The sequence below is a fragment of the Nicotiana tomentosiformis genome, chromosome 2 (genome assembly GCF_000390325.3).
Source record: "Nicotiana tomentosiformis chromosome 2, ASM39032v3, whole genome shotgun sequence".
In the NCBI taxonomy this organism is placed as follows: Eukaryota; Viridiplantae; Streptophyta; class Magnoliopsida; order Solanales; family Solanaceae; genus Nicotiana; species Nicotiana tomentosiformis.
Genome location: NC_090813.1, coordinates 62,215,644 through 62,238,608, shown reverse-complemented (window position 1 = coordinate 62,238,608; position 22,965 = coordinate 62,215,644). Strand labels below are relative to the sequence as shown.

General features: G+C 39.6%; 1 protein-coding gene across 2 annotated transcripts; it reads left to right on the top strand.

Annotated features, from left to right (window-relative positions):
• Window positions 1-11,159: 11,159 nt before the first annotated feature.
• Window positions 11,160-21,345, top strand: LOC104108075 (uncharacterized). 2 transcript variants are annotated; one of them, XM_018774802.3, is made up of 8 exons: window positions 11,160-11,310; window positions 13,476-13,739; window positions 13,925-14,052; window positions 14,836-14,935; window positions 15,241-15,759; window positions 16,085-16,422; window positions 17,138-17,282; window positions 20,827-21,345. In XM_018774802.3, the coding sequence occupies exons 2-8, from the start codon at window positions 13,571-13,573 to the stop codon at window positions 20,955-20,957; spliced, it is 1,530 nt and encodes a 509-aa protein (XP_018630318.1). In that variant the 5' UTR covers window positions 11,160-11,310; window positions 13,476-13,570; the 3' UTR covers window positions 20,958-21,345. The 2 variants fall into 2 exon arrangements, with proteins under 2 accessions (XP_018630318.1, XP_018630319.1); XM_018774803.3 differs by lacking the exon at window positions 11,160-11,310 and adding an exon at window positions 11,390-11,500.
• Window positions 21,346-22,965: the final 1,620 nt, after the last annotated feature.

Genomic DNA, 22,965 nt, shown 5'->3' with positions numbered 1-22,965 from the left:
ATTAAGAAATTTAATATTTCTACTACTACATAATGTTTTCCTGCTTCAGGATGAAATTTTAATTACTTACTACTTTATGAGCAAATTTAAAATATAAAATATTGATTATATCATATTACCTCTTCTGGATGTGAGTTATAATATATTCATATCAAGAGCGCGTTCATATTTACACGATTTATTAACATTGTCACATTCACTTATGGGAAATAAATTAATATTTATCAAAAATTCTCATCCTTCGGGAAATAGAATATAATTATCTGAATGTGCGTTAACCAAATCACATTGTGATGCTTCAAACCTCCTTTTAAGATATTTGCTACTTCACGAGCAAATCGAAATATGTATGCAATATGGAGAATTTTCTCTAACTTATCTTCAATTGTAACCATAACATGCCTAAATTATCACTTCTGACAGTCATAGGAATATATCACTTCTGGTGGTTAACAAAATTTTGTTACAATAAAATATACGAAAATATTGCCACTTCTGGTGGTCCTACTTTGCTAGAGTTCAAGTGAACCATAAAATTAAGCCATAACAAGACTTAAAAACTATTGCCACTACTAGTGGCTATATATTTCTTGCAAACTCCCATGTGTAGCCATCGATAAAGTTGAAAATAATAAATCATGATCTCTTCTCGTAATATTGTTCTTCAGAAACAAATTTATGGCATGAACTGCCAAGTGAACCAATTGGGCTCCTTAGGACCAATGAACAAAAATTATACCATTAGTAGCAAAAAAACATGAATATCTGATACGAAGGAAGTACTAACCTTTTGAGTAGAATTCTTAATGTTGGCGATTGGATCTGATTTATAGCCATAAACTTTTGCTAACTTAACTCAACGAATAGTTAGTGATAAGCAATATATGAAAGTGCAAAAATTAATGTCACAAGCCCTCTGCTACAAACCTACTACAAGATGGCAAAGCGGCAAGGGAAAAAAATTTATCGTTCATAAAGACAGTGATATAGGAATACCTTTAAGCCAAACATGGAATCATTTCCATGCTTACTTTGCAAATATGGAAATGAAATAGTGACGCTTAAGAAATATCAATAGTTCAACCCACTATAAAAAGGGAAGAAATCCATAAATACAACAATTTGGTCTTACTTACTGTGAGAATTGTAAAGTAAAGAAAACGAAGATAAGTATAGAGAGAGATTGATATTTTATTTCAACTTCAAATTCATGTACATAATGAACTGAAAACTTTTTTATTTATAAAAGAAAGAAAGCAGTTGCGAGGCTTTTCATGAAACAGCTGCGAGGCTTTTCTTGAACTGCTTATAAGCTGTCTGTATGAGCTGCTTGCAACCTGCCTGTTTAATAAGAAGCTGCTATAAATTATTTCATTGAGTTGCTTACAACCTGCCTGCATCATCTGCTTGTAGATAAACTTTAATAGAGTATCAAACGGATAATCTTTTTCACAAAGATTATCTATAGCGGAGTAATAAATAGACATCCATATTATAATTATTTTCATAACAAAAAGGAGAAAGTACAATCTCGCTAGTTGTAGAGGTCTTTGAAAATTTACTATTCACTCCACAAATTAATTGTCCTAATTTGATTTATATGATTACAAGTAAATACATTAAAAAATTAATATATTAGAAATATTTTTTCAGCAGACCGTTAGGGCCATGGAGTTTTTTTTTTATAAATACGACAATAACAACACACCCAGTATAATCCTATATAGTGGGGTTTGGGGAAGGTAGTGTGTACACATACTTTACCCTTACCTTATAGAGATAGAGAGGTTATTTCCAATAGACATCAGCTCATGAAAGCATAAACACCATATTAATGAAAAGAAAAACAAGAAGGGACAACACCGAGAAGCCATGTAAAAGCAACATTAATAACAACAAGATAGTAAAATGACCAAAATTAAAGAAAGGACAGATAGTAATCGAAACCCAATACCAACAGAATGCGAGAGTACGTACTAATACTATTGATAAGAACAATCTAGACCACCTAACCTACTACTCTAATCTTCGACCTCCACACTTTCCTATCAAGGGTCATGTCCTCGGTCAACCGTAGCAGCGCCATGTCATGCCTAATCACCTCTCCCCAATTCTCTTTGGACTACCTCCACCTCTCCCTAGGCCCTACAATGTCAACCTCTCACACCTCCTCACTAGAGCGTCTGCGCTTCTCCTCTTCACATGTCCAAACCATTTAAGCCTCGCTTTCCGCATCTTATCCTCAATAGGGGTCATACCCACATTGTCCCGAATAACCTTATTCCGAGTCCTAACTAACCTGGTGTGTCCGCACATCCATCTCAACATTCTCATATCTGCTACATTTGTCTTCTGTACATGGGAGCTCTTGACTGACCAACACTCAGCCCCATACAATATAGTCGGTATGACCACCACTTTATAGAACTTACCTACAAGTTTTGGTGGTATTTTCTTGTCGCAAAAATACTGGAAGTAAGTATTCACTTCATCCATCCCGCCCCGATACGATGTGTGACAACTTCATCAATCTCCCCACTCCCTGTATAATAGACCCAAGGTAGTTAAAACTTCCTCTCCTAGAGATAACTTGTGAGTCCAGCCTCACCTCCCCTTCCACTTCCTGACTCTCACCACTGAACTTACACTCCAAGTGTTCTGTCTTGCTCCTACTCAATTTGAAATTTTTAGACTCGAGGATCTACCTCCACATCTCTAACCTTGCGTTAAAATAGAGAAAATGAAGTGCATCCCAAATAAAGTGTTTAGAAAAGATAATTTGGAAAAATAAAAAGAGAGTGAATATTCACGACCAATGGAGTTTCTTTTACTTTTCAATCCCAAAAGCTCTTGGTATTTGAATGCACTTATGTTAAATTTTAATAAGAAAATTTTCAAATATTACTTTTCTATATTGAGATGAAAAATTTAATTTGCAATTATATTTTTTTATTAGTATGTAACAAAAAATTGTTACATTTTTCATTTGAAGAATATTTCATTCCAGTTCTTAAGCAAATTCAGTGACGGGACCCATGAAACATATATAGATGTAAAGCTTGATGCTCAAGTTATCCTTAAGAGAGCTAGTTTTAAGTATCTCGGGTCTATTATCCTAGGTAACGGAGAGATTGACGAAGATATCGCACATCGCATCGAAGCGGGATGGATGAAATAGAGGATCTCTTTCGGTATTTTATGTGATAAGAATGTGCGGCCAAAACTTAAGGGTAAGTTTTATAGAATGTTGGTTCGATCGACTATGTTGTATGTGGATGAGTGTTGGTCAGTCAAGAACTCCCATGTGCAGAAGATGAAAGCAACAGAGATGAGGATGTCGAGATGGATGTGTGTGTGTACCAGGAGAGATAAGAATAAGAATGAAGCTATCCGGAACAGAGTGGACGTAGCCTCCGTGGAGGACAAGATGCGAGAGTATCGACTGAGATGGTTCAGACATGTTAAGAGGAGAAGCATTGATGCTCCCATTATGAGGTGTGGGAGGTTGGCCACAATGAGTTTGAGAAGAGGTCGAGGTAGGCCAAAGAAGTACCGGGGAGAGGTGATTAGGCAGAACATGGCGCTGCTTCAGCTCACTGAGGACATGACCCTTGATAGGATGGTGTGGAGGTCGATGATTAGGGTAGTAGGGTAGAAGGTTAGTAGGTAGTTGGTAGTTTCTTAGTTGCTCACCGATAGTCTTAGTAGCATGCATGTCCCTTCATATTCTTAGATCTTTATTACGTTATGTGATTTTGTTCGCCTCAAGTATTGTGTTCCTTATTTCTATTATTTGGTACTACTTATCATAGACGAGATGGAGAAGAAGGCAAATCAAGAATGGTATAAGAAAGCTAATAAGGAGGCGAAGTTAGCGGCTGTTACGGCTAAGACTGCGTCATTCGGTCGTTTATACGAAGAGCTTGGAGAAAAAGGCGGAGACAATAAGCTGTACAAGCTGGCCAAAGTGATAGAAAAGAAGGCTCGTGATCTGGACCAAGTAAGGTGCATAAAAGACGAGGAAGGTAGAGTTTTGTTGGAGGAGGCACAGATCAGGAGAAGATGGCGGTCCTACTTTTATAAACTCTTGAATTAATAGGGAGATAGGAACATTGTGTTGGGCGATTTGGAGTACTCAGAGCGACATTGTGACTTTGGGTATTGTAGACACATAAGAGTGAGGGAGGTCGAAGGGTCTATGTGCAGAATGAGTAGGGGTAGAGCGACCGGGCCAGACGAGATCCCTATTGAATTCTGGAAGAGCGCGGGTAAGGTAGGCTTGAAATGGCTCTGTAGGTTATTTAACATCATTTTTAGGAAAGAAGATGCCTGAGGAGTGGAGGTGGAGTACGATGATTCCATTGTACAAGAACAAGGGGGATATCAAAAACTGCAACAACTATAGGAGTATCAAGTTGCTAAGCCATACGATGAAAGTTTGGGAGAGGGTAGTAGAAAGGAGGATGAGGAGGAGTATGTCCATTTCTGACAACCAGTTTAGTTTCATGCCGGGACGGTCGACTACGTAAGCTACTCACCTTGTGAGGAGGTTGGTGGAGCAATATAGGGCGATGAAAAAGGACTTGCATATGGTGTTCATTGACCTAGAGAAAGCTTACGATAAAGTCCTGCGAGAGGTCCTATGGAGATGTTTAGAGGCTAAAAGAGTATTTATAGCCCCTATATTAGAGTAGTCAAGGACATGTATGAGGGAGCTAAGACATGGGTAATGTCATGGGCTGATTTCCATCATCGACCCATGACCCCTTGGACGTGCCCCGTGGCATCCCGGCAAGCCTCCCAACGCCTAGTGCCACTGTCGGCCCTGTGGTCTCGGTAGCGCCAAGTGACAAGCGCGCATGCGCCTCTATCGCCCCACCGATAATCAGTGCCAACGCCCAGCGATTGGCCAATGCCATCAGTGCCGTGCGCACCGACAATGCCGCGTGCACAAACCATCATGTTGCCCACAGTGCCGCATGCATAGACAGTGCCCCGCGCGCAGACCCAATACCAAGCACCAACGCCCATCCGCTGGCAGATCCAAATAGTGCCGCGCGCGCCAACAACAATGTGCGCGCAGACCCTGATGCTCAAGACAAAGTTGCTTCTATCGGACTTGCTTCCATAGAAGACTAAGTCCTTTTCATTGTAATTATAGAGTAGTTTTACTTCATTCATTTTCAATGTGCTTCTACAACTTTCTTAGGTCAACTCATGTAACTTTGATTTATTTTTTTTAAGCATTATTAAGGGGGACCAAAGCATTCAAGCATTCAAACAATTCTCTGTACTAGTATCTCTCCCCCCGACACCGCATTGCATCTTGTAATAGCTTTCATCATCATCAATACAATCATCAGCTTTCATCATCAATTGCTCATTTTCCGCTGCTTAATTGCTCACGATATTGGTTTTCCCGTACGGCACTGACAATCTAGTCTAGCGTACGGAGAGGACCTCAGTTAGCGCATAACAACCGCACTGACATCAGTTGCTTAGCCTTACGTCGCCCTTCCAAGGAACTTCAGGAAGGCGCCGCGTAACAGTTGGTATCAGAGCCTAGGCTCGACATCGGACAAGGGAACTCATTGCCATCATCATCACCATTTCTGACCATGGTGAATTACGGGGATCGCATCACGACCCTAGAAGAGACAGTTGACGCATTACGGCACATCGTGGATATGTTGCCTGATCTAAAAACCAGCCTAGTGCAAAGGTTGGATGACCTGGACTGCAGAATGCGGCAGGCAGAAATTGACATAGCAAACATCAGTCACGACTCTGAGGAAGACCGGGAAACGGCTACCGTCGAGGCAACCAAAATTTATGGCAAATTCGAGGACCTCCAATAGGAGTGTGCCGAGGATTTAGCACATCGGGAACTAGAGGCAGACTGATTGACCGTCATGCAGCAAACCATAGACAACTTGACAGGCCAGCTCAATGTTGTCAATGCTGCCCTTCAAAGCCTCCTCAAAGGAGGCGAAAACCATATCAGGGGTGCCATGAACATTGCCCCCATGCCACAAAAGCTGAAAATTCTGGAGCCTAAGCCATACAATGGAGCCCAGGATGCTAAAGAAGTGGAAAAGTTCATCTTAGACATCGAACAATACTTCGATGCCGTTGGACAGTTGGAAGAATCAAAAAAGGTAGCAACTGCTGCCATGTATCTTCAGGGTGATGCTAAACTCTGGTGGCGAGTCAAATACGAAGCCATCAGGGCCGGTGAAGATACTCTCCAGACATGGGCAGAACTGAAGGCCTCCATACGCCTGCGATTTTTCCCCGAAAACGTGAAATACAATGCACGGAGAAAGTTGCGTGAACTCCGCCACACCAGGTCGGTGCGGGACTACGTGCGTGAATTCTCCGCACTCATGCTAAACATACGGGATATGGGGGACAAAGACAAATTGTTCGCATTCATAGAAGGTTGAAACCTCATGCTCGTATGGAGCTGCAAAGACAACGGGTAGATACCCTGCCCAAGGCCATTCAAGCTGCAGAGTGCCTTGGGGATTATCAGTTGGAAACTCAGAAGGATAGGCCCCAGCCGCCTGTCCGAGGGGGATACACCGGGAGCCAACCTAGCAACGGTGGCCCCAATAAAAACGGAGGAGATCGAGGTGCATCCAAATCTAAGACTCCTTCCTCAAGCAGCAACAGTGTTGCATCAGTCAACAACAATCAGGAAAGAAAGCCCCCATCAGAATGCCGTCATTGCGGCGGGGAACATTGGAACAATAAATGCCCCAATACACAAATCAATGCTCAACAACCTGTTGACGATGATGAGTCAGATGAGGACGGCTCAGTCAGCGCAGAACAAGTAGGTGCCTTCAACGCATTTGTTGGCTCCATTCATGATACCTTGGCGGGAACAAGTACTGGCAACCCCAAGAAGAACGCATTCCTAATCGACAAGAAAGGGAAAGGAAAGGCGGACGAAAGGCCTCCCACATGACAAAAGAGGACCCTAATATTCGTTGACATGAAAGTAAATGGCAGACCTATTCGGGCATTGATAGACACGGGTGCTAGCCATAACTACCTGGACTCAACTCAGGTGCAACGCCTCGGTCTAGCAGTGCAAAAATGCAAAGGTCGTGTCAAGGCTAGCAACTCTCCGTCTCAGCAAGTGAGTGGAATAGCCAAAGAAGTGCCAATCAAGCTTTGGCCCATACAAGGGAATATTCGACCTATACATAGCTATCATCGATGACTTCGAACTGATAGTGGGATTGGAATTCCTCAGGTAGACCAACACCATCCCGGTACCATATGCCAACATGCTCCTAATGATAGGAGACAACGGGGCAACCTCGTACCATACCGTGCATACCCATGAAGATGGCCGCTGGAAACATCACGGCCATGCAGTTAAAGGAGGGAACCAACAAACCTGAACCCACGGTTCCGGCTGCCCTCAACATCATCAAACAGACATCACATCATCGGGGTCCAACAACTCATGTCGCCCCTCATTGTGTGAAGACTTGTCAAGCATTCCCAAAAGGACAAGTCGGATCCCTCAGCATCAAGCGGGACTCTTGGAGCCGCTACCTGTCACACAGAGACCTTGGGAAAGCATTTCCTTGAATTTCATCACAGGATTACCCAAGGTCGGAAATCATGCAACCATCATGGTGGTAGTAGACCAATTTTCCAAGTATGCTACCTTCATCGCAGCCCCACAGAACATATCGGCAGAAGATACAGCTCGACTATTCTTCTCTCATGTTGTCAAATATTGGGGTATGCCCAACAACATCATTAGTGACTGCGACCCACGCTTCACTAGCAAAATTTGGACCCAACTCTTCAGTTGCCTCGGATCCAAATTGAGTTACAACTCAAGCCATCATCATCAACAAACATATGATCAAACAGACCGGTTCAATGACATGCTGGAGGAATATCTCTGCCAATTTGCAACCGGGTCACAAACACATTGGGTGAAGCTTCTGGATGCTGCTCAGCTGTGTTTCAATTCACAAAAGTGCGCCCATACAAACAAAAGCGCTTTTGCAATTGTTACCAGACAGCAACCGCTACTCCCACAAAATGTGAATGCACCAAATGTGCCATCATCTCATCGAGCTGCCAGTTTCTCGACAGAATGGGAGCAAACTTTGAAGATAGTGCGGAGCTATCTTGTCAAAGCCCAAGAGAGGGCAACGAGGTATGCCGAACAAAACCTTCGCTTTGCCCAACATCAAGCAGGGGACAAAGTGATGGTAAGAACCCCGAGGTGGAACTTATTTGCCAAGAGGACCCAAGATCCTCGCCTATTGCAAAGCTACATCAGGCCTTTTTCCATTGAAAGGCGCATCGGGAAATCCACATACCAGCTGAACACACCAGCTGGTGAAAAATCCATCCAGTCTTCCATGTCAGCCGCCTCAGGCCATTTCAGAAATGCATGGAAGATCATTCAGAAAGACATCTCACAACACCGAGGGGAACAGACCTCCCAGCCAACAAGAGCCTGACCAATCATCATCATCCAGCAGGTAAGGCTCCGAGGACGTCGCCAACTCAGGTGGGGGAGAATGTCATGGGCTGCTTTCCATCATCGACCCATGACCCCTTGGACGCGCCCCGTGGCGTCCCGGTAAGCCTCCCAACGCCTAGCGCCACGGTCGGCCCCATGGTCTCGGCAGCGCCAAGTGACAAGCGCGCATGCGCCTCTGCCGCCCCATCGATAATCAGTGCCAGTGCCCAGCGGCTGGCCAATGCCATCAGTGCCGTGCACACTGACAATGCCGCGCGCACAAACCATCATGTTACCCATAGCGCCGCACGCACAGACAGTGCCCCGCATGCAGACCCAATGCCAAGCACCAATGCCCAGCCGCTGGCAGATCCAAATAGTGTCGCGCGCGCCAACAGCAATGCGCGCGTAGACCCTGATGCTCAAGACAAAGTTGCTACCATCGGACTTGCTTCCATAGAAGATTAAGTCCTTTTTATTGTAATTATAGAGTAGTTTTACTTCATTCATTTTCAGTGTGCTTCTACAGCTTTCTTAGGTCAACTCATGTAACTTTAGTTTATTTTTTTTAAGCATTATTAAGGGGGACCAAAGCATTCAAACATTCAAGCATTCAAACAATTCTCTGTACTGGTGTGTCTCTCTCCCCGACACCGCATTGCATCTTGTAATAGCTTTCATCATCATCAATACAATCATCAGCTTTCATCATCAATTGCTCATTTTCCGCTGCTCAATTGCTCATGACATTGGTTTTTCTGTATGGCACTAACAATCTAGTCTAGCGTACGGAGAGGACCTCAGTTGGCGCATAGCAACCGCATTGATATCGGTTGCTTAGCCTTACGTCGCCCTTCCAAGGAACTTCAGGAAGACACCTCGTAATAGTAAGGACGATAGGAGGAAACTCGGAGTATTTCCAGTTGAGAGGAGGTTGCATCAAGGATCAACACTTAGCCCGTTTTTATTTTTCTTGGCGATGGATGCATTGATGCAATATATTCAAGGAGAGGTGCCCTGTTGTATGTTATTTGCATATGACATATTTCTGATTGGTGAGACGCGGGGTGGTGTTAATGAGAGGCTAGAGGTTTGGAGACATACCCTTGAGTCTAAAGGTTTCAAGTTGAGCAGGACCAAGATAAAATACTTGGAGTGCAAGTTCAGCAGAGTTACCCAAGATCTGGACGCAGATATGAGGCTTGACACTCAAGTCATTCCTAAGAGAGAGAGTTTTAAGTATCTGGGGTCTTTGATTCAGAGTGATGGGGAGATTGATGAGGATATCACACGTCGTATCAGAGCGGGATGGATGAAGTGGAGGCTCACTTGCAGTGTCTTATGCAATACCAATGTGTGTGAGTTCTACAAAGTAGTGGTTAGACCGACTATGTTATATGGGGCAGAGTGTTAGCCAGTCAAGAGCTCGATGTCCAGAAGATGAAAGTTGCTGAAATGAGGATGTTTGAGATGAATGTGTGGGCATACTAGGTTAGATAAAATTAGGAATGAAGTTATTAGGGACAAGGTGAGAGTGACCCCCATGGAGGATAAGATGCGAAGGGAGAGGCTTTGATGGTTGAGACATGTTAAAAGGAGAAGCATAGATGCCCCAGTCAGGAGGTGTGAAAGGTTGTCCTCGGGGGTCAGAGGAGGGGTAGAGGTAGTCTAAAGAAGTCTTGGGGAAAGGTGATGAGGCAGGACATGGCACAACTTGAGCTAACCGAGGACATGACCCTTGATAGGAGGGTGTGGAGGTTGAGGATTAGGGTAGAAGGTTAGTAGGCAGTCGAGTGTTTCCCCATGTCTTCTTGTTCCAGTAGTATTAGTGTTAGTATGGTATTATTTTACCCTTAGATGGCTATTACTACATATCTTGTATTGTATTACTCGTTATCAGTGCTTCTTTAATCTTGTATCTTGCTATCTTATTCTTAGTTTTCTAAATATTTTGTACTATTATTACTTGATATTAGTGCTTCTTTTATCTTTTCTTTAGTTGAGGGTCTATCGGAAACAACCTTCCGTCCAAGATAGGGGTAAGGCTGCATGCATCTCACCCTCCCCAAACCCCACTTGTGAGAATACACTGGATCGTCGTCGTCGTTGTCGTTGTACTTATCCTTTATCTCCTCTTTTTCTTCTCTCTTCCTTTTTTGCTTTTCTCTTTCTTCTCATTCTCCTTCTTCTTCTTTTTCTTCTTCTTCTTCTCGCTCTTTTCAAATCGAAGGTCTATTAGAAATAACAAAACTATCCTCCCCAAACTTCACCTGTTGGGAATATACTGGGTCTATTGTTGTTGTTGTTGAAGCATCAAATAAAAAGGTTAACTAGTCAAAATTTTAGAATGAATCGTCATTTGTGATGATTGTTTTCTTCACTCAAGGCATTTTTTTTAAATTACTATTCAACATTGGAATTTTTATTTTTCTAAAATTGAATAAATTTATTATTGCTTTTAAATTAAAATATCGATCAATTGACTGTTTATCAGATCAATCTGACTGTTGATAATTAAAAAAAAAAACAAACAAAGCTTTTGAGATAAACATAAACGAACACGTTCAGATGCTAAATTTATTGCGTCAAATTGAGACGTCAGTCGTTCACATTCTTTAAGTACAACTGTGGTACAAAAAATGCTCACTAGTGCCGGCCGTAGACAATCAAACCCCTTCCTGCTATCTTTCTATATATATATATACACAAGAAAGGATCCAAAGAGAGAGAAAAGCGCGCGTCTAGAGAGAGAGAGAGAGAAAAGGGAGAGAGAGAGATAGAGAGAGCGCAATTGGTGTCTCTACCAGGTAATATAGAGACCTATAGATACAGAAATTTATATCTCTATGTTGACTCTCTCTCTGTGTACTTTTCTGAATTTACTTTCCTACATGAAATTCACTCTCTACTGTTTCTATATCTAGTACTATTCATCTTCTCGTTGAAATGTTTTGTTAAAGTTGGTAATTGAGCTGTTTTTGAACTTTGAATTTTGAGGTATGGCTGAACTTCTAGGGTTTGGTGATCTGTTGATTATTTGTTGGATTATGTGCTGTAACTATGTGGTGCTGCTTCCTTGGTTGAATTGCTAAAAGTTGATTGAAGTTGACTTTGTGGTCTTCTGGGTTTACGTTGAATTATTTTGGGGTTTTGGGTTTTCTGTTGTCGTGAAATTTTTAGATTTTTTATGAATAAGAACTTCATTACTGGTGAATTTTCATATTTTTAGAATTTATGAATGCAATTTTGATTTTTAATTACCTTCTGAATATATTGTGGTAATATAGAGTATTTCTCCGTGGAATAAAGAGTGATTTTCTTCAGTACATGTGTAGTATAATGGTTTCATAATAAATTGAAAGAAAAGAAATTGATTATAAGTTTGATTTTTATTTTTTAAATTTCAGACAACTGAGGAAAATGAGCTTTTCTTCACGTAGATCTTAGTTAAAGATGGTTTCCTTGGAGTGTATGGGTGGTAGATGTGCTTTATAGCTTTCTTGATAGGTCTGAATTAGGTTGCTTTGATGAGTTTCTTGATAGGTCTGAATTAGGTTGCTTTGATGATAAGTTTGGGTTTCCATGAGTTTGGGAGGAAAGATCAAAGAAAAAAAAAATAGTTTTCACTGTTGTCTTTACTGGTCTGTGATAAAAAAAAATGGTCTTTACATGGTTGACTTCAAAGGTGTGCAGAAGTAGCATATTATCTTTGTTTTGTCATGGGAATGATAAAGCTTTCATTTTTTGTTAAATTTTTCTAATGTTTAGGGGAATTAAGCTTTTACTTAGGCAGATATTGATCAAAGATGAAGTCTGTGGAGTAAATAGTAATAGTAAGTGAAGAGGAAAAAGTATGACCAAGCGAATTGTGTGAAATAAGTGAACGTACCCAGTTGAAGCATTCTTGATTGATTGAGACAAAAAGATTCTCTTAATCCAGATTAACTCCGTCAAGCCTATTTGGCAGGTGCATTTTTGATGGGTTAGTGAGGAAACCCCCAAATTAAAGGAGTCGAGCAAAAAAAACTTGGTCTTATTATCCATCGTTACAGAAAACTGATTAGATGGCGTAATTCCTTGGTAATTTTTGTTAAAACATGGTGGTCCAACATTAGCAAATTGTTGTTATAAATTTGTTATTCATGCTTGGATAGGAGGGAATTATTCAATGCAGGAAAGTATCTATAAGGATATCCTTGATTTTGCTTCAGCCAATTGTCGAATTTAGGTGTGGTTTATGATAGCAGTTTTTTTTTTCCTTCTTGTGGAAGTTAAAAACAGATTAACAGAACACAATGTTGGTATTTGGGGAAAGAAAGGTAATGGGGAGGCTTGGTTTAAGAGTAGATAATATTGTGTGCTCAAAAAATGAGTAAAAGGTAATTTTCGTCTAGGAAGTTCAGCTAGTGAATGAGCAGGGGATATAACAAAGGTTTCTTTTTCTTACATAAGGTAAGTAATTTATTAATGATGCGAGAAATCCCGTATACATGTCATATACCAAAAAGCAGAGAACCTACACCAAGATATGGTTCTCGACCAAAGAACACCAATCATCTATACACATAGGCACCTCACGGGTGCACCGAACAACCAAGGTTTCTTTTGATAGTGGGTTCAAGACATTCACTGTGCATCTTGTTAGCATAATTCTTAAAACTGCAGAACTTTCAGTGTTTCCAGATTGTCGAAGTTATGCTCCTGTAGAGAGCTCAGTTGAAGCATGATATATGAAAGGAGGGGATGAAGTTGAAAGGGCAATGACCTTCTGTTTAAATGTCTCTGTTCCTTGTATTTAAGTGATTTTGGTTATTGGTTTCTCAAAGTTCCTTTTGAGAGTGATTTCTTTTAATTATTTCACTGCATACAGTTGATGACTATAAACACAGTGCTATCTCGTCTACTTATTTATATGTGAACATCCTGGCATAGCCATGAATTCTGAAGTTCTTTCAATTTTCTTTGACAACAGTCTCTTGAGGCTGATGCTATTTGTCTGAAGGGGTTTTGAATCCCCACTGATGCTTTCAAGTCAAGATTGTGCTAGATATTCCACGTACAAATCAAATGCCATCACTAAAAATGAAGACAAGGCCAGCCTCATCCAGTTCGAAAGAAAAAAATGGTCTCCACGTCTGTCCAAATTCAAGTGTCATATCCAAGAGTTCTCTCTCCCGAACCAGAAGTGTGCAGAATGCAAAAGAAGTTACAGATTTGATTCACAATAGTCATGATGGTAGGTTTGGTTCTATCTTATGGTTCTTAATGATTCTTTAGTTGTCATTGTGATGGCTTGAGAATGATGTATCTTTTCTCTTCACCCACAAGTTTGAACAATGGAAGTCTCTCCTTCATGCTGACATTGCCATTTTCTCGTACTGCATCTCCTGTTTCATTCATCAGTTGCTTTAATTCTTGCAGTTCCTATCTACTATGAAGTATATCCACACCAAGTCGGAAGAAATGGAGACCACGCTAATGATTTGGCAGATAAACTGCTTGAGAAGCAACATCCACCCGTTACTGATTCTGCAACCTTTGATACAATGGTAAATATGTTACAGGGTGTTAACTATCATTACCTGACATTTTCAGTTTATGTTGCAGTGTATAGTAGTCTTATATTATTTGTTCATTTCTTTCAACTATTTGGTGTATAGTGGGGTAAGGACTGCCAAATCTACATATATTTCTGTCATGCGTCTTCAGCTTGTGCGCATATATATATATATATATATATATATAAAATAAAAAAACTGAACATAGAAATTCGTAGGAGCAAACAAGGAACCAAAAAAAGGTCCCCTGAATAGTTATCTGCTCTCTCCATATCTCTACTTTTTTTTTTTGATAAGTGGCTGTTTGAAGATAACATTATGTGAAAGGGCTGAGACACGAGCACCAGGAAAAGAATAACATGTATTCCCTGTCTCAAAAATGACTTGCTTTGTTAGGAGACTCTTTCAATATAGATTATTTCATGCTTTATCCTGTACATGTCCCTAGATTGTCCATTTCTTTCTAGCTGCTTTTGTTGTTGTGAACTCCTGCATTATTTTTTTCTTGAGAAAAGACATGACGCACGAGTTGACTACAACAAAAGCCTAGCCCAATTAGCTTTGGATTGAGGCGCAATAGTATTTGTTTGGTAAAACAAAAGCAGCTACAAAGAAATATATAATTCACATAATATAACTCGTGCATTATTACTAATTATTCCTGGCAGTTTTACATTTTTAGTTTTCCATGCCATACTTGTGCCTACAGGCCAAAAGTAAGACAATTTGATTTTTGATGTTGTTGTTGTCCTTCGTTTTTTGAAATCACTGCAGGAGCCTACAGCAGTAACCTGCAAATCAAGCCCAGAGACCATTTTTTCACCTAGTCTGGAGATTGGTGCGCACAGTGAGTCTAATGTACCCAGTGATGGAGGTATGCCCCCAATTTTTTTGAATTCTTTTGTCGATTGTGAAATTCTGCTTTTTCTCTCCTCGTCCTGAAAAAGATGTTAGGAAAACCAACAGCCCACCCTTAAATTGTGTGTTGCTTTCTTTTTCCTGAGCTTGAAAAGGATGTTGTCCAACAGGCAACAACCAAAACACCCTCGGGCCATAGATGATAAGAGCTGAGAAGCGCATCTCTCTCTCTCTCTCTCTCTCTCTCTCTCTCTCTCTCTCACAGTTCTGGGAAAAAAAATCATTCTTACATAAACTTCTCATGTTTTTGGTTGTTTACAGCAAGCAATGATTTTTATGTACCCCGATTGGAGACCGAAGATAGTGATAGCAGCAGAAGTTCGTGTGAACATCAGACGTGCAATGTTTCAGATTTTTACATCTCTGATATGATTGTTTCTTGTTTGGCCATCGAGGGTGAAACCATCTATGATGACAGTTTGACTGGCAGATTATTGTCTGATTACAAGTGTGAAGAGCCAAATATCTTTACTAATGTGGATGAGGAATACTTGCTGTTGCCTTTTCTTGAAGACACTGCTGCAGCTAGCTATAGTCAAGATTGCAGAACATCTGGAGAAACTGCCATTCAGTCAGATGATTCGAGCTTATACATGGCAATTCACCAGCTCAGATCATCTGAACAGTCTGATGCTTTCACATATTTAGAATCTGATCAAGCAGAATGCTTTGACCCACATATTTTCATAAGAAATTTGCCAGACATATTAGAAAGGCCAAATATTTTGCCAAAAGAATCACAAAGAAGCAAATCGATCACCCTAGTACTTGACCTAGATGGTGAGATTCACTACTCGGGAACTCCAATTTTACTTTTCATTATCGTCTTGCTGCAATTTTTGGTTACACTGGAAATGATGCAATGTGTAGCTTGGTGTAAAAACAATCTTTGCTTTACCTGAGATCCAGTTACAAAGATTCTTTTATGGTAGGGACTACCAGAGTAATCCAGTCAAATCTCTGGTACATTCATGTATAACACGTATATAGCTTAGTTGCTGTATTTGGTGCAATATTACTTTCAGTACATATAATATTTTACAGAGGTATGACATAGTTCCCACAAGATGGTCTAATATCTTGCATATTCATTTCATGTCTCCAGAGACACTTGTTCATTCTACACTGGAGCATTGTGATGATGCAGACTTCACATTTCCTGTTTTCTTCAACATGAAAGAACACATTGTCTATGTGAGGCAGAGGCCTCACCTCAAGACATTCTTGGAGAGAGTCGCGGAGATGTTCGAAATCGTAATTTTTACCGCTAGTCAGAGCATATATGCAAAGCAGCTGCTAGATATACTGGATCCAGATGGAAAGCTTATTTCAAGGCGCGCGTATCGTGAATCATGCATCTTCTCTGATGGAAGTTATACGAAGGATTTAACAGTATTAGGTGTTGATCTGGCAAAAGTTGTAATTATAGATAATTCCCCACAGGTAATCTACTTGAATTATGTATTTGATGATAAATTGAGTATTATTATCTTGTTAGCTGGGAATATGCTTTTGTCATGTTACTGCGTTTACTTTTGATCCTTTGCTTTTTTTGAAGTCTTTTAGCCCTATTAGAGATTGTTATGCCAATAGGAAATATAGAGAACTTCTAGTACATATTATATTTGTTATTTGTATAATACTGGCCTGAGATTATTTTAAATGGAGAAACGTGTCAGTGAGGATTCCTATAGCAGACCCCAACTAGTTTGGGACTGACTAGTAGTAGTAGTAGTTGTTGTTGTATATGTTTATCCTGTTGGCGAGACGGACACAAATCTCTATGTACTTAATGGTGCTGGGATGGTAGATCCTTACCTCTCTTTTTTCATTTGGTTGTGGCTGGTAAGGGTGAGTGGGCTGGTGAGATCAAGTCACTGAAATTCCTGCGCAATCCGTAAAATAGATACAGCGCCCTTATCAGGCATTTGACTGCTTTTCAAGTTTTCTATAGGAAGAAGAATATGTTGAAAATTATTTGTTAAAAAATAAAGAGTCTAGATGTTTGTGAATTTTTTCAAGTTTGATGTGCTTTGGAAATTGGAGAAATGCTTAAGAGATACGTACAGCAAGGTTGAATATGCAGAGTGCTTATTTGAGCTTGAAGTAAGGCTATTGTTTTATGTAACTGAATATTAGTTTCCCATCTTGATTTCAGGTTTTCAGATTGCAAGTGAATAATGGGATTCCTATTAAGAGTTGGTTTGATGACCCTTCAGACTCTGCACTAATTTCTTTACTTCCATTCCTAGAGGCACTGGCTGATGCTGATGATGTCCGACCTATCATTGCTAAGAAATTTGGTAACAAGGAATAAGAGGCCCTTGTTTCTTCCTAGTAGTTCCTCTAACAATCCCTCCTCTCTCTTCTCATTTAAAAAAGATTATCCTTCATTTACCTGCTCATTGTTCTATCCTCATTGAGCCTTGATATAATTGGGTGTGGAATAAGAATACTAGTCCTCTTCTAGTTGAGTCAGCTTTTTGCTCATTCCTTTCTTGTTTCTACCCTTTTGACAACCTTCTTCAGTCCATTGCTTATCTAATTTCTCGCATATAGTTGCAAGAGGTTCTCATTGTGTGCAATGTACAGTTATATGCCTAGTTATTTACAAGCTTGTGTATATGAATTGATCTTTTGTGAAATAAATTTTGTGATTGTGTTTTGTTGTCCTAGTATAAAAGCTGTCTGTTTGATTAAATTACCTGTTTATTATATAGCTTTGGCAGAGTCTCGTGTACTTGTCAATTTTGCGAAAAATAAGCTTCCCATCAAATGCTAATTGGCAAAACATCAGCGTTGCAGGTAGAAATAGGTTTAGAAGTTAATTGGATTATGATTAGATGATGCTTTAAAGACTACTAGCTTTTAGAAGTCAAAAATAGAATAGCATGGACATCCAAGCACTTGCGTGTTTCTTCATGTAGGCTTGTACTGGTTGTTCCACTCTCGTTTTATTTCAGAACATTACTAGTTATATGTTTTATCCTTAGTCGAAAATCCATTAAACTCCTCTCAAAGCCTAAGTAGAACTAGGTCTGGAGGTTACTACTTAATCATCTTGCCTATGGATGAAAGATTCCACTTGTAAGATTGACTGCCTATTATGCATCAGGAAAAGAGAACAGTTGTCTCAAGTTATAGTCATTAAGTAAGAAATTGATCAGTTAAATGTTAAAAGTTCTGGCTAACATTTCACCCAGAGAATTGATTGCTTTGGAGTTGAAAATAATAATGGTATAGTTCCACTAGTTATTTACTGCAGCGAGACCAATTTTAGCATTTCATGCTACTAAAGGCTAATAGAGCTGTATCGCTAGAATTCTTCTAATATTGGTAAATCGCCTTTCTTGTCGCTGATACCTGCTTAACAGCTTCAGAGTGACGGCTAACTGTAAAATGTACCAAAGTAGAGACCGGATATATGTGCTAGGGTCATGTAGTTTCCATTTCCTAACAGGTTAAATTTTTTAACTTCTACTTTAACTCTTCCTCTGTAATGTCTTCTTGCATGGTGTAATAACTGCCGGTCTTTGACTGGAAAATCCCCCTGCTTCTAAAGGGATCCCAAACAAAACAAAAAGGAAAACAGAAAAGAAAGTTCAAGTGGACACCTTGTCAAAAAATAAAACTGTAGAGGATAAAAGTAAACACAACTCCAAGCAACATAATCTTCTTTTTGGTACAAAATAGATAGGAAATTGAAATCTGAAAACATTTTAATAAGTTAGCTTTATCATCAATTTTATGAACACTCCCATTTTCCTTGCTTGGTAAATAGTTTCTTGTGATTTGAACATGACGCTGATGCTTAACGTTTTGGTCTGGATTTCATGAGAGTGAATCTGGATGAGTTATGCTTCTGCATTTATTTTGCTTAAGAACTCATAAGATTTCAAGGGTAATGCTTTTCAAGGATCTTCTGTGCTATAAATAAGTTCATACAACTGTTTTCATACTTGATATGATGAATACCTGGAATATGCTAGGGAGGTTTTTCTTTGGGTGGATTTTTTTTGGCGAGATGCTGTCAGCCCCTTCCACTTTAATTTGTTCGGATAGTTAGATTGGCATTACTGCAATAGCTTATAAGTTATACAATTACCTTACCTTGTAAAAAAGAATAGCTTATAAGTTGTAATTGTGTTAATCTGCTAATATAGTTGACCAATCATTGCTACTTGACGTAGACTATCATTCTTTTGGATTATCCCAAGTATGAATGCTCATCAAGATGGTTGAGCTAAAGCACTAGATCACTAATGTTCATCTTTGGCTTAAAGTTAATTTCTCTGAAGATCTAGGTCATTTCACTTAAAATGAGGGTGTTGCTTTCTGCCTGCTCGGTTGCTCAATCTGTTTATAGTTGTTTTGGGTGGATGAGATATCATGCAAAAGGATCAGCCAGTTTGACTAGGAGGTACTCGTAGTTTATGTTTGACCAGATAGCTTGATTAATCTATAGGCCTTCCCTGGGATATGAGTCATATGACAAGCTTGTGGCATCATGTAATGACTGAACTGTTTAGGAGTGGAATATGACTTAGCCCTGTGAAAACATGTTGGCTGACGTATTGCATAATGTGCATCATTGTTGTTCAGAGTGTAGTATTGTGAATTTGCTGGTTAGGTATATAACTGCAAGTATGTTCCTTTGTGTTTCCTGTCTCCCATCCTTTCAATATTCCAACACATTTGATTCATAACATTAAATCAAAATGATTTCATAACCATATAGGAAAACCTCTTTCAATATCAGTCTTATCTCCCAGTATAGTAGTCAGTCGGCCATAGGATGTTCTTTATTTGCAACACATAGGCTATTACAAATGCATCATAAAAAACCTTTTGAAGTAATTCCAGAATGGAACCACGGTAGAAGAAATCGTTACCTTTCTCCAAAAAAAAAATGGTACAACAACAACAACAACCCAGTATAATCCCACTAGTGGGGTCTGGGAAGGGTAGTGTGTACGCAGACCTTACCCCTACCCTGGGGGTAAAGAGACTGTTTCCGATAGACTCTCGGTTGTGACAGTATTAAGCCTTTTAAGCATGGTTGTGACGGGATGCAGGATCTATTGAATATTGTTAGTAGATTAGCTATGGCCTAAATCTTTGACAATCTCTCATGGTCAGTGATACATCGAACTTTGCACATGAGTGGAATGTCTTATATTATTACTGGTTTAGTGACATTAAGGAATTTTCTTTATATTTGAGACTTCTCCTGACTCATTCTTGAAGAACCTAATTTCCGGTTGAGGATGATATCAATTATGCCTCTTAGACTAGTCGTTGTCGATTATATAAGTCATCCACCATTCCACTCTGTTTAGGCCTACTTCAAGAGCCGAATGCAGTATTCAGGGGATTCCTTGTAGGCCATCAATCTACTCAGTACTTATCCTTTATTCAGGTTGGGACTGGCTATCTTTGCAAAAGCCACATAGACGGGTTGAAGATGATAGTATAGGGGTTTCCCCGGCCCCTGGGTTTAGTCCACGTGTTATTTCCTTGGAAAATGATGCTTAATGTTGACATGAGGGTCTATATGCGCGGTTGAATTGTTTAGACAAGTTTATCTGCAAGAATGGGTGCTTTCTAAGTGGTGACAAGGAAGTTTTGGCAGAGCTGCAAAGGCTCTAAATTGGTATGTCTGGTGATGCAGTGGTTGGAATTAGACTTTCAATTGGATGTCTCTCGGTCGAACCCTCTGTGCAGATACTGAGAAGTTTGCATGATTTGGGTATCTCATGGTCCAGCTTACCGTGATATTGCTTGTCATTGATATCTGTGCTTGTAAAATTTTCATTACCCTTTCCAATTTGAATCTGTTATCTGCAGGTCAAATGGAGATAACTAATGTTTTGGCCACCAAGTGGACTAATTTTAGGTATGCAGTATCGATTTGTTTAATGTTTTCTCAGGGTTATTATGAGAATAAACTAACAATTTTTTTTGTTGAGAAATACTAACTACTGCAGACAATATCAGGTTTTCTTTTTCAAAATAATCAGGTTTTTTCTCTTATTTTCTTTTTTCCTTCTTCGGCCAGTGTCAGGATGAACTCAAAACCGTGTAAGATATTTTCCTAGGGCAGGGTGTATAATTAGAAATGTTTTATCTTATACCTTCTTGTATAATATGTCCCTGCAGTATATAGCTCACTGGTCATTGTCCCTTCTTATCTTTTCATGTCTTTGGTGCTCTTTTAGCTTCGTGGCATAAAGAGTATTTGTTCATCCGAGGAAACTGTTGAATAATGCTTTTTGTTCCATTGTTCTTAATTTTTCTTAACGAGAGAAGTGTATGAACATAATTATAGTTTTCATCCCTTATTTGTTAAAGACGATTATTGAGTGAGTTGGCGTCGTCTGTGTATGGGTTGAATTAGGCTGCCTGCTTATTAACTGTGAATTTGATTTGGATATCATAGTCATGTTGTAGTTACTTTCGCTGCTAACCCATGCTGACAGTCCATATTTTCTGGGTACTGCTCATACCAAACAAGGTGCAAAAGACTAATTATCACATAAACCCATGATCTTTTCCCCGGAAACGTAACCACTCTTTTAACTTTTTGAAGTATAGGATCTTCTGTTGTCCGATGGTTTCTCTGTGTAATGACTTTCTTCATATTAACTCTATCTCGTGTTAGTGTATTTCTACTTATAATCTGGGAACTAATCTTAGTGAGTGATTAACCATTTAATCTGTCATCTGCTGTTCTCTGTTCAACGTAGGCTTGAAATATTTAGGAAGGTCGATAAAATGGCTCAATAGTTCAATTAAAGATTATTCAATTCAAGTTCGTTGCTACTATTGTACTTTAGGCTTCTTGGATAAAGATAAAATTGTGTGGGTTTTGACTGGCGTTGTATTTTCTCGTTAAACTTAAAGACCGAAGTCCACACTGCTAGTGCTCTGTGTTCTTTCTCCAAGAGCGCGGATGTTGATAGTTTCTTTTGAATAATCAATTAGTATAAGCAAGTAAGACCGAAAGATAAATTAGGTATTTGCACTTGGCAATTCTGCAACAAGAATAAACGCATTCAAAGCTATCTGTAGCTGGATATTTTCTGGTTTTCAAAATGCAAGCTTTGTACTCCCAAAGGAGAGATCAGCACCGATAAAAAATAAATGGAGCGTCTTCATTCTTCACACTGTGTATTTAAGTAACCTTGAGTTTAATTCAAGGTTAATTTTAAAAATTTGGGTATTATATGAAGGACTTACTCAACAAATTTTGTTTTAATTTAAAAATTTTTTTGGGGCTTACGCTTCACTAAAAAACCTTGCCTCAAATGCCCGGGCGTAAGTTCCGAATTGTTGGGCGTACGCCTCTTGACACCGTCGTCCGGGACGTTTTTGGTACGCCTCGCCCCGAAAACGCCTTTTAAGACACTGAATTAAACAACTTTATATATATTTAAATGATAAAAAAGGAATGAGACCAGCGAAGACGATGACGATGATACAATTGCGGAAAACAACACTGTCGCACTACTTCATTAGTTAGGACGTCATAATAACATAAACTAATAGGAGTGCCACAAAGGGGGGGAAAAAAAGTAAATGACACTAAATTCATTAATATCATCTCCATGGCTTTCCATGTTAGGGATTGCTCCTCAAGCCTTGGCGTGCCAATCTTCCCTTGGATTGGATAAACTCCAAAGCTACTACACATACAATATACATACATACATAATACGCAACAATAGCACTAATAATGCCAAAATTCAGACCCAGCACATCTCCACTAAAATAGCACCAGTAATAATAAATTGTGTGTATTACAACAACTATGTCTCAATCCTAAGTAAGTTGAGATCGAAATTCTTGCTGTCTAATGAGTGTGTTATATGCCGATGCAGGCAACTCACCTTAAGCCAAATGCATGACCGAATATAAGGTAATACTGATTTTTGACTCATTAAAAGTGTACCAATGACTCATTGCTCAACTTATTTGACTCTACCT